Raw genomic sequence first — 10,887 nt, 5'->3', positions numbered from 1 at the left:
GGCCTAGGGCAATTTTTAGAGGGGTTTTTAATCATATTTTAATTAGACAACATTTAAATATTTCTTTTTAACTAATTTTAATTTTGTAATTGTTATTGGTGTATTTTTAACTGATTGTCAGCCGCCCTGAGTCCGCAAGGAGAAGGGCGGGATATAAATTCAATAAATAATAATAATAATAATAAATAATAATAATAATAATTATAATGTAATACCTCTGGAGGAGGCTGGTTTATGAAACCCATTACTTTGGAAGGCACAAGATTGGGGTCAGGTGTCATAAACGTCTCTAGCGGTTTGATGATCTTGGGGCAGATATAAGCCAACTTTACTCTTGTGGGGTATTCATTTAATAGAACACCCAAGATCCACCAATCAGAGCTTTTTTGCCAGCAACAAATACTCATAACTGAGTATGAATCTGAGAATATGTTCTGAGAATCAAAATTGTATGAAGCTTGCTGTCTTTTCATATATTTTCCGCCCCACCCATTCCCAATTTTGGTTTAAACTTTCATTTCTGTACTATAAATTATTTTATTTATTTTTTATTTATTTAATTTAATTTATATGCCATTTTATTATGGTATATAAATTATGGTAGCCATTTTATTATTGTTATTGATAAATTATTGGGAATCAGAAATTCTTATCAATGAATTGAACTTGTCCCAATAGATTGTTTTTTTCTCAACAAAAACAATCCCATGGATGTGTATATTCCATATCATAATGTAAACTTATAGAGCAAAATGCATAAATTGTACAGTTCTATAAATGAGCTCTGTAGTTCACTGGCCAAATGTTTCTTATTTTCCCTGCCCAAATTTTATACTGTCAAGTGTTTTTTCTGTAAATATCACCAAGATATATGGGCTGTGATGCTTGTCTTAATTAAAATATATCAACAAATACTACGGAAGTCTCATCACTTCCAAGCTCAGTTTGGTAGGACCTTTTCTAAGGTCAGATTTTAGAAAATGAAATACCCAGAATGTCTTTTTCTTTGGATATGAGGAGGAGCTCTTTCTTTAATCTTGATAGATTGAAAAATATCTCTTAGTTGTTCACTTGTCTTTCTACCTCTTCTTTAGCATTTCTTTTCTATTGTTTTCCTGACTGTCTCACATACTGTACATACATACTTGCATACACTCATATGGTTTACCATACTTCCTCCCCTTATGTACTATTGGCCCTCTAAAATGGAATAATACTGGAAGAATTATGTATTAATTGCAGTTTGTTTACTAGACACATTGTACCTTTTTACCTTGAGCAGAAGTACAGTAGATTTGATGCACCTTTCCTGAACTAAAAATGTCCAGATATGCCTTTGATCTTCTGTTTGGGGCTTTGATAGTTGCAGTCCAACACATAGAAAAAGTACCAGACTGGAGGATGCTCCTCAGGTTAAAAAGTTATCAGACAGTCAGTATAGCTACAATTTAATTGACTGCTCAGAGTAAGAACTTGCCAATTTCATAGCATTGGTTACCAACTGCAAATAATTTTTTCCTGCCCCCAGAAGAAATATGGATGTTTGTCAAACACAGCAGACTTTGTTCCTAAGTCTTCCTGCTTCCTTGTTTTGATTAGAGTTTCTCTCTCTACTATCTTTGATCCTTTATTCTTTCTTCCCATTTGCCATCCACTTTCTTTTGTTTTACTTATACTCTTTCTCTGGAGTGGGTTGTGGATTGAGTCACACAACTCTACAATGGTACTGAGGAGACTTCCAGCAAGCTAGGCCACTGTTCTAGTCCTGCCCTAAGTTTCATCACGGCAGTCTTCCCAATCCCAATGTTTTAGCATCCTTGAAAAACTTGTAAAACCTTTTGAGCAAGCTTGTCACCTGACTTTTTGCAATGACCCACAATTCCCTGCTTCTTTCAACAAATCAGTTGGCAGACCATATTAGAAACTAACATGCAGCCCGTCTTTTCAAATGGAATGGGGAATATGCTTATTTTTTTTCTGCCCATTCCTCAAATGAGTTTTGAGCAGAGCTCATTGTTATCCCTCTGATTTATTCTCACAAAATTTCTGCATTTTAGGGTCAGGTTGAGGGACAGTAATTCGATTCACTGATTATGCCAAGTCAAAACTAAACAAAGTATTGCTTAGCATGATCTCTAATATTAGGCTTAATTGTGGGTCATGGTTTAGTGCAATGTGTGAATCTACATTCCAAATCAGATCTTTGAACCATTTAATCCAGTCTTTCCTAGCCTTACTTGAAAATGCCAGGATTTGAGCCTGTTACCTATTTCATGAAAAGCGTTGAATGTGCCCAACCACTGAGCCACAGTCCTTTTCTGGAACTGAACAAGTAATACTTTTCCTTGTGCTGGTGGAGAAAGTGCAGAATCCCCTAGCAGAGGGTTTATCTTTGGTGGGGAAAGGACTGGCTTCAAGTCACATGTGGATGCAGCCTATTCTACAAATTAAATAATTTTCTCTCTTTCTTCAGGTAAAAATCTGGTTCCAGAATAGAAGATCCAAATTTAAGAAATTGTACAAAAATGGAGAGGTCCCCTTGGAAGACAGCCCAAATAACAGTGACTCCATGGCTTGCAATTCTCCACCATCTCCCACCCTCTGGGACAATAACTCTCATAATAACCCAGCCAGCAGAAGCCAAATCCCCCAGCCACTCTCTTATAACTCTCCCCCAAGCTACTTGGAACATCACAATTCTTGGTTCCATCATCAGAACCTGAACGGGCCTCACATACAACAACAGGGACCTCCGCCCACTTCTGGCTCTATGCATCACCCATCTCCAGGGCCTCCTCCCAATCCTGGAGCGGTTTATTAATCTCCTTTCCCTCCTCAATGAAACCAGTGGAGCAGGAAAAAAGGAATGAGGGAGAGGGAGACAGAGAGGGAGAAGCAGACAGAAGGCAACAAGTTAAAACTCTTTGATGTGTTTCACAGTACACATTCCATCTCATCTCAGAAACAAGTGAACTGCAGCAGGGTTAAGACTTTGGGGGACAGGGAAGAAATGTGAAAGGGAGAGAAACTGCTTGCAGCCTATGTTGTATCTCAAATCAAATCGGTTTCATCAAGATCTACGTTACCAACTTCCTGGATGATTTATCGCTGGGCTAACTGTTTCCAATCACTGCCATCAGCTTTGTTTACAAGACATATAGTTGGGTGGCTCTCAGCATGGTTAGAGAAGAGCAAAGTGTTGCATGGCAAAGGAGAAAAGGTACCACTGATTTCCTATATCCTCCTTTTCTCTGGTTCTGTTGGATTTTTTTTTAATTTCCTGATGCCCTCCCCAAGCAGAGTGGTTTTGAGAGGTGTCAACTTCATGTCCCCTCTGAAAGACCTGTCATGGCTCTAAATACCAATCAATTATTGGCACCTGTGGCAGGAGTAGGATTGTGTTATTATTCATCCATGCAATTAGGAATGGGGAACAATGTAAGATATCCACCTCTCATTTTTATTCACGTCCTTGGAAATGCTATCCTGTTAGAAATTATAGCAATCTTTTACATAATGAAAGGGACAGGTAGATGTCACAAACTTTTAATGGATAGATTTTTGTAATGAATGTAGGGTTAAAGTCAATTTTAGTTATATAGATGTTATACAAAACTGGTCAGTATATAGTGTTAATTTATAGTAGTGCTATTGGCTAGCACAGAAAAGGGGTCAGGGAACTTGGAAAGAAACAATTCTGATCTTAGTAATGTTTGTTTTGGATTTATACTAAAAGCACTCCAGGGGGGTTATTCAAGATTAAAAAGAAAAAGAGAAAACTTTTGTGCTGGTTTTTCAGCTGGTGATAAAAGAGAAAGAAAAAAAGTGACCCCAGTTATACCAGCTTCAATTAATAGATTTCCCTTGAGTGTTTGGGGCAGATACTTCATACAGTAAAAGCAAATGAAGAATTCTAATACTCAAGGGAACAAAAGAATCTGATGCCTTTATAATTTTGGGCATACACATTGTCCTAAACCAAGGTTTTTTTTAACCATTGTTTGTTGAATAAACTCTAGCAGCCTAACTCGCTTAACATTAAATCACAAGTTATGGTTAACAAAACAGAATTCCTGGCTTCATTCAACATGCTAAACCAGAACCTAACATATTACAGTAGTTGGGCTCACACAGAGTACAAAGACATGGCATAACCATGTTTTGCCCAATTAACCTTAGTCATGGATTCATGCAAAATGGTAAATGATAAACCAAAGTTTACAAACCACTGTAGCTGTATGACAATCTAAGTTAAAATCAACCAAAACACAAACCTTAGCACAAGGTATAAATTCTGTAAATATGACTTAGCCAAATATGTGAACAATATTTGAAGCTCTCCACTCAACTAGGGTAACTCATAAGTTACATTGTAGAAATGCTAATTATAGAGTACACAGAATTGGGACATCAAAGGTATGGATTCTCTGCTCCATGCCAACTACAGGAAACTAGTTTGGCAAAGGTTGTATCAAGGAATGAAGAGGCCATGGAGAGAAAGAAAAAGAGTGCCGGTCATCATAGGTAATTCCAGGTGTACAATAGAGTAAGGCTGCATATTCTTTACTCCATTTCTTGGATTTGAGCTGACTGAAGTTAATGCAATTTGCTTTCATGTAAGCATAGATAGGATTGCACTGTAGGAACCCTGATTTTCACTTCAGTGAAATGTAAACTCTGACGAAGAGGGGGAATCACTCCAAAGTTCCTTTGCTGTCTTAGTGTCTGCTTATTCCAGCTTCAAAAATGACTTACTTCGGGCTGGAATTTAGAATTACTCCAAGAATCAAAATNTAATTTGCGGGGGGTGGGGGGTGGGGGTGGGGGGTGGGTGTTGAAAAGGTTGCAGAAGAAATGCTTTATTTAAAAGTTAGGGAGATATTTAAAATATTTCAGAATAATTTATTTTTTAAAAAAATCAAGTGAAAGTAGTGTGTTCTACTTAAGTCATTTTAAGCTGTTGTCAAAGAGGAAAGCTTATTTTTAAAGCAAAAGCAAGAACAAATTCATCTTGGATATTTTTTAAGTAAACAAACTGTGTGGATTTTTTAAGAAAAAGAAGGGCTGCAATTTGAATAAGCATTTTCTTACGTTGTACAGTGTCAAGGTTGATGTTTATGTTGCCCTGTATAATAAATAAGGAGAGACTGGTGAGGGTAATGTACAATACATATGGCTAATTTGTATAAAGCTTATTTTAAATTAAAAAAAACATTTTTCTTTTTTTAAATCTTAGGGAAATGTAAAGAATCATCTCACTGAGATGAAAACTTTGCTTGAGCTTCCTTTCTGCTTGGTAGCAAACAGAACCTTTCTGTATAATGTTAATAAAATATGTTTGATAAGACTATTTTTATTTAAGCAGCTGTGGTTGAGAAGTATGGATTTTGTAAATTTAGATCCCGAAACATTTTTTTCTTCCTTGAAGTTCTTCTCATTTGAGGATACTGTGATCATCTGTGCCAGCTTGCATAAAATATTTTAACACATGCCATATATGAGTCTATAGTGGATTCTATGAGAGAAGATATGGAAACATGATAATTCGCATAGTCATTTCCAAATGATTTGCTTGATGTCCTTAACCTGATATTGTATAGATCTGTTGGTCTACAAATCCCAGAATTTCCAAATAGAATTTAGGGAGTTAGCACATCTGGACACTAACAGTTGGGAAAGGTGACTTTACTATTCATCATAACAGTATCAGAAATGTAACCATAATCTTTTACCTGCAGGGACACATCAGCAATGTCGACAGAGGTGGTATGAATTCCAAATGCCAGGTCCTGGCCTTAAGATATCCAGTGTTTAGTTGACATTATGAAACTCACTCTGTCTTGTGTAGACAGTAGTGTTGAAGACGCATAATAAAAATGTGATCTCAACCATTCTTTTAAGATACATTTGAGAAAAAATATGAATGGAGAAAAGTTTACCTGAGTTGGATAATCAAAAAGGTTTCCTGAAAAGGTAGAGAGACAGGATGAATCCACTTCTTTCAGATCGGTTTTGAACAGGCAAGTGCACTACACATTTGTTTTTCCTAGAAGCATTTGTAGCCTTCTAGAACTCATAAGATTTAAAGCAGACAAAAATATTTCAAATGAAGAAACACATCCATGGCTGTTGTTGGGGCTCTGACAATCTAACAGACCCTCTTGCTTTCCTTGGATCTTTATTTTTTAAAATTATTTAGCTACAGAAGGACTCAGCATTTGATTCAACTTTGGGAGTAGAGTATTGCAAAAGTAAAACATGAACATTGATGGGACACAACAAGAGACTGACTGGTTTCACTGAAAGCCCTGGTCAGGTTTCCATGTTGAACCCCAAGAAAGTTCTTGAGTAAGTTCTCCAGGGCTCCTCAAGATCTTTGGCAGAGTAATTATTACTATAAAGAAAAGGAGACATATCAGATTCTACAGCCCTGTTGGAGAGTAAAATGAATGAACCTGAAGAATGGTTGAAAAAATGGAGGTGACTGTGCAACTATGACCTGAAAACATTGAGAAGCACCAGCAATGTACTGTATGTTTGTAGAAAAAGACATAACTGACTGTTAACAACCCCTAGGGCAGGGCTTTTCAACCTTTTCACAGATTGTACCACTTTTAGGACATGACAATATTCAAGTACCACCAGTGCTTAGCAAGGTGTCAAAAACTTGATGACTGAAAAAAAAGTCACAGCATTTTGGGTTTTACTGATTAGATTCATTTGTTGTTATAGAAATGGCTAGTTTATACTATTATGGAAAAGTAAAAAGTTGAGGTTCGATGTTAATGCTTCATTCTACTGCAACAAAGGAAGTCGGAAGTCAATACTTTTTCTTTTTCCCTTCTCCCCCTCACTTTTTTCCCCTTCTTCTTCCCCAATGTGTCCTATTATTTGCTTTTGTATTTTTGTATTTTATTCCTTAATCTAATAGAGGTGGCAACAGGCAGGCAGCGGTGGGCAGAGGCTTCCAACTTTGACCCCTCCCCCCTGTCGTTGCCTCTTCGTGGCTCTCAGCTCACCTCTCCCAGACCCGCACACATGTTTGTGTGTGTGTGCGCACGGGGGTGTGTGTCTCACCCCTTGCAGCCCCACGCGCTCAACAGAGACCTTCTGTGATGGCAGGCTGCAAACTAATGAAAGCTGTTTTTTTGGAGTACTTGTTTCTTTTTGTCAATGTGCTGCCAATTGCATCACGCCCTGCCCCCCTCAGGTCCCGCCCTCAGCCCCGTGGAAGGCTGCAAGAAGCTCCCATCGCAGCTTCTCTTATCTCTCCCATTCTTTTCCTCCCCAATGTCACAGCATGGGGCTGCAAGGAGTGAGACCCCCCCACACATGCACGCACACACACACACACACACACACAAACAAACACATGCACAGGTCTGGGACAGGTAAGTTGAGAGCCACGCAGAGGCCCTTCAGGCACAGAGGCAATGACAGGGGGGAGGGGTCAAAATGGGAAGCCTCCTGCCCAGAGCCTCAGGAAGCTTAAAAAAATAAACCTGTGAAGCGCTCAGAACGCAGTCCCCAGGGACACCAGACCCCGCACGCTTGCCGCCTCCTGTGCACGCGCCCAGAGGGCAGGGTGAGGGCAGGGCTGAGGCGGCCTGTCGCTGGTTCCAGGGCTGCCCTGTGGTTCTAAGGCTGAGCACATTCTGGCTTTGATGGTAGCTACGAGGTTGTAAATCAGCACCCGGTCAGCCTGGGCTTGCCTCTTTTCTTTCTGAGCTCCAAGGAACATATCTTCAAGCTCTCTTACCTTAACTGGTTTTTTTTTTTAAAAAAGATAGTTTTTATCTCAAAATGAAGGAGAAGCTATCATGCTGTAAAAGCATTGCTACCTCAGGTGCCATTTTGGGAACCCAGGCACTCTGGGTCTCTTTCACTGCTAACTTAATAGACACTACAGTAAAGTGGTCACTACCAATTAGTAAATATGGTAGCAGCAAGTAAATCCAGAATGACAGGAAAAACTAATTAGAATAAAGACTATTGCTAAGAATCATATATATGTTGAAATTGCAAGGAAACCTTTCTAACTAGCAGGCATCCTTGAAACTGATAAACAAACATCCCCCCCAAAATGCTTTAATGATGTTTACAGTACAAAGATGTATAAGGTGATAGTTTTTGCCTAGGTAACATTGACTTGACCTATTAGCTTTCTACATGCAAGGAGCCTGATAGTTATTTGCTTCTTTGTTGGGTTTACAGAAATTTGTGGTACCCCACTGCTTACTTCCCTGTAGTACCATAAGGACTACTCGTTGAGTATGGTTTGTCAGCCAGTTAAAAATCCATCTGGGGGTGATGCTGTCTATCCCACATTTTTCTAGCTTACCAAGAAGTAGGTTGTGCTCTACTTTGTTGAATGCCTTGCTGAAGTCTCAGTATACTATGTCCACAGCATTTTGCTGGTCTACAAATTTAGTCACTTTGTCAAAGAATAAAATAAGATTGCTTTGGCATGATCCGTTTTTAACAAACCTGTGCTGCCTTTGAGTTATAACTTTGTTTGTTTTTACATGTTTGCAGATCTGTTTTTTTATCATCTTTTCTAGTATCTTCCATTAGGCTGATTGGTCTGTAGTTTCCTGGGTCTGTTTTGTTTCCTTTTTTGAAGATGGGAACTGTTATGTCCTGGGCCTGTGATTGACAGAGCAGGTGCAGGAAGGTGCAGAGAGACCCGGGCAGACCACGTGGCTGCCCGGGCCAGACAGGCTGTCTCCAACCTATTGTGCATGCGCAAAGCGGGAAAATACGTTGCATTTATTGGCTGACGCTATCCCTGCAAAAGGGTATAAAAGGGATCCATGCCATTTTGTGTTGGTTCTGTTGAAGTTGAATAAAGATGCAACTGTTGTTACACCTGCCTCATCTCAATGCCTTACCAACGCACAGAACAGAACATTGGCGACGAAGGTGGGATCGTGCTGCAAGGAAACAACAACAAAACAATACTAGGCTGACTCACCACGGGAGGCTGAAGTGCTTGGAAGTTCGGCGTTCCAACTTGTGCGACTCTGCCTGCCAGTATGAAAACGCTGGAGGAGAGCTTGGCAAGATTCGCCCTGGAACCCCTTCGCAAGCCTGAGCAGCACGAGGAGTTGACGAGGCCGCCAAGGAGGAACGATGGCTAAGATAGGGCGTTTGTCCGAATTCAATACAGCGCACCCTGAACGTTGGAGTTCATACGTTGCCAGAGTAGAAAACTACTTTTGGGTAAACCAGGTTCGGGAGGACGGGCTCAAAGCCGCAACGTTACTTTGTGTCTGTGGGCAACAGACATTTGATACTGCTGAAAATCTGGTTGCCCCAGCACCTCTGGAATCCATCGCTTATACTGAACTTAAGAAAATGTTAAAGGAACATTTTGAACTGAAGCTATCGGTGATTGCATGGCATCATGCATTTGAGCAGCGGGACCAACGTCCAGGAGAGTCTGCTGCGGACTCTATTGCCGCTCTGCGACAAGCTGCAAGGCCCTGTGAGTTCAAAGACTTAGAAGAATGGCTGCGTGATTGGCTAGTTTGTGGCTTGAGGAGCCGAGAGCTGCAGCAAAAGTTCTTTGCAAGGGAAGACTTTTCCTTCCAGGATGCGCTAAGGGAGATCACGGCTGACGAAGCAGTGGGAGGAGCTGTTAAGGCCTTGCAGCTTTCCAAGAACCCTACAAGTTCAGGCTCAATCCATCAAGAGGTTGCTCGAGAGGTATCCGAACTGGATTCCAAAAATGAGGTTGACCTTCTGCAGCAGCCAGCAGAGCGAAGGCCCCAAGAGCGAGCTGACAAGGGGTCTGACAAGGCAGTTCTATTCCCTCGGTGTTTCGGATGTGGAGGACGCCACAAGCGCTCCGACTGCCGTTTTCGCTCTGCTACTTGCCGGGCGTGTGGCCGGCAAGGCCACATAGCCGCCGTCTGTTTGGGTCGCAAGAAAGATCGTCCATCGGAAGAATTGCCTCGGAAAGGTATCAGGGTCCCCAGCCAGAATAGGGTGGGTTTCTGCGCATCCTGTAGGAGCGTTTTGAGAACAGGGGCCCACCGGCCATTGAATAAAAAGTTGCGTATTGATGTCATATTGCAGGGGGTCCCCTTAACGATGGAGCTGGACACGGGTTCAGCTCTGTCAATCATTTCCCAGAACACCCTCAAGCAGATCTGCTGTAGAAGCAGCCAGAGGGTTAAACTCAGGCCGTCGAATCTTATCCTAACAGACTTCCAGAATTCCCGAGTCAGTGTGAAAGGGGAGGGCACGCTCAGAGTGCAGCGTAGGAATTTTGAAGGGTTGTGTCCTGTGGGGTAGCAGGGTAGTGATCCCAACCTCATTGAGTCTTGCAGTCTCTGCATGAGGGACATCCAGGAATAGTCCGGATGAAGGCACTTGCGTGCAGCTATCTCTGGTGGCCTGGGCTTGATAAGGAGATTGAGACCCAGGTCCAGGGGTGCCACGTTTGCCAACAGTCCAGGCCTGAAATGCCACAGGCTCCTGTACACAGGTGGGAGGACACAGCTGCTCCTTGGTCGAGGGTTCATATAGACTACACTGGCCCCTTTCAGGGGCAATTCTTCCTCATTGTTGTGGACAGTCACTCTAAATGGCTAGAGGTCGTTCCAGTGTCCACCACGACTACTGCCAGGACCATCCAGGTGCTGAGAGGGATCTTTGCCTCTCATGGGCTGCCAGATGTCCTTGTCTCCGAGACCGCCTTCTGCCGCAGATCCCCTCCCTCAGACCGGTACGCTCCCACAGAGTGGGCCTCCTCAGGGTGCCGTCGGCCAAGCAATGTCGGCTGGCGACCCCCAGGGGGAGGGCCTTCTCTGTGGGTGCCCCTACCCTCTGGAACGAACTACCCCCCGAGATCCGGATGATTCCGGATCTCCTTGCTTTCCG

At 41.8% G+C, this 10,887-nt stretch overlaps 1 protein-coding gene across 1 annotated transcript in view; it reads left to right on the top strand.

The window, feature by feature from the left end:
- Positions 1-2,821, top strand: part of LOC107292795 (homeobox protein DLX-3-like) — a 17,089-nt gene extending 14,268 nt beyond the window's left edge. The window contains exon 3 of the mRNA XM_015821919.1: positions 2,474-2,821. Within this exon, the coding sequence (XP_015677405.1) occupies positions 2,474-2,821 (348 nt within the window). The remainder of the gene's footprint in view (positions 1-2,473) is intronic.
- The last annotated feature ends 8,066 nt before the right edge of the window (positions 2,822-10,887 follow it).

The sequence above is a fragment of the Protobothrops mucrosquamatus genome, unplaced genomic scaffold (genome assembly GCF_001527695.2).
Source record: "Protobothrops mucrosquamatus isolate PMUCROS unplaced genomic scaffold, P.Mucros_1.0 scaffold1425, whole genome shotgun sequence".
Taxonomy (NCBI): Eukaryota; Metazoa; Chordata; class Lepidosauria; order Squamata; family Viperidae; genus Protobothrops; species Protobothrops mucrosquamatus.
Note: the sequence above shows the minus strand (reverse complement) of the source record. Positions and strands in the feature narration are given on the sequence as shown.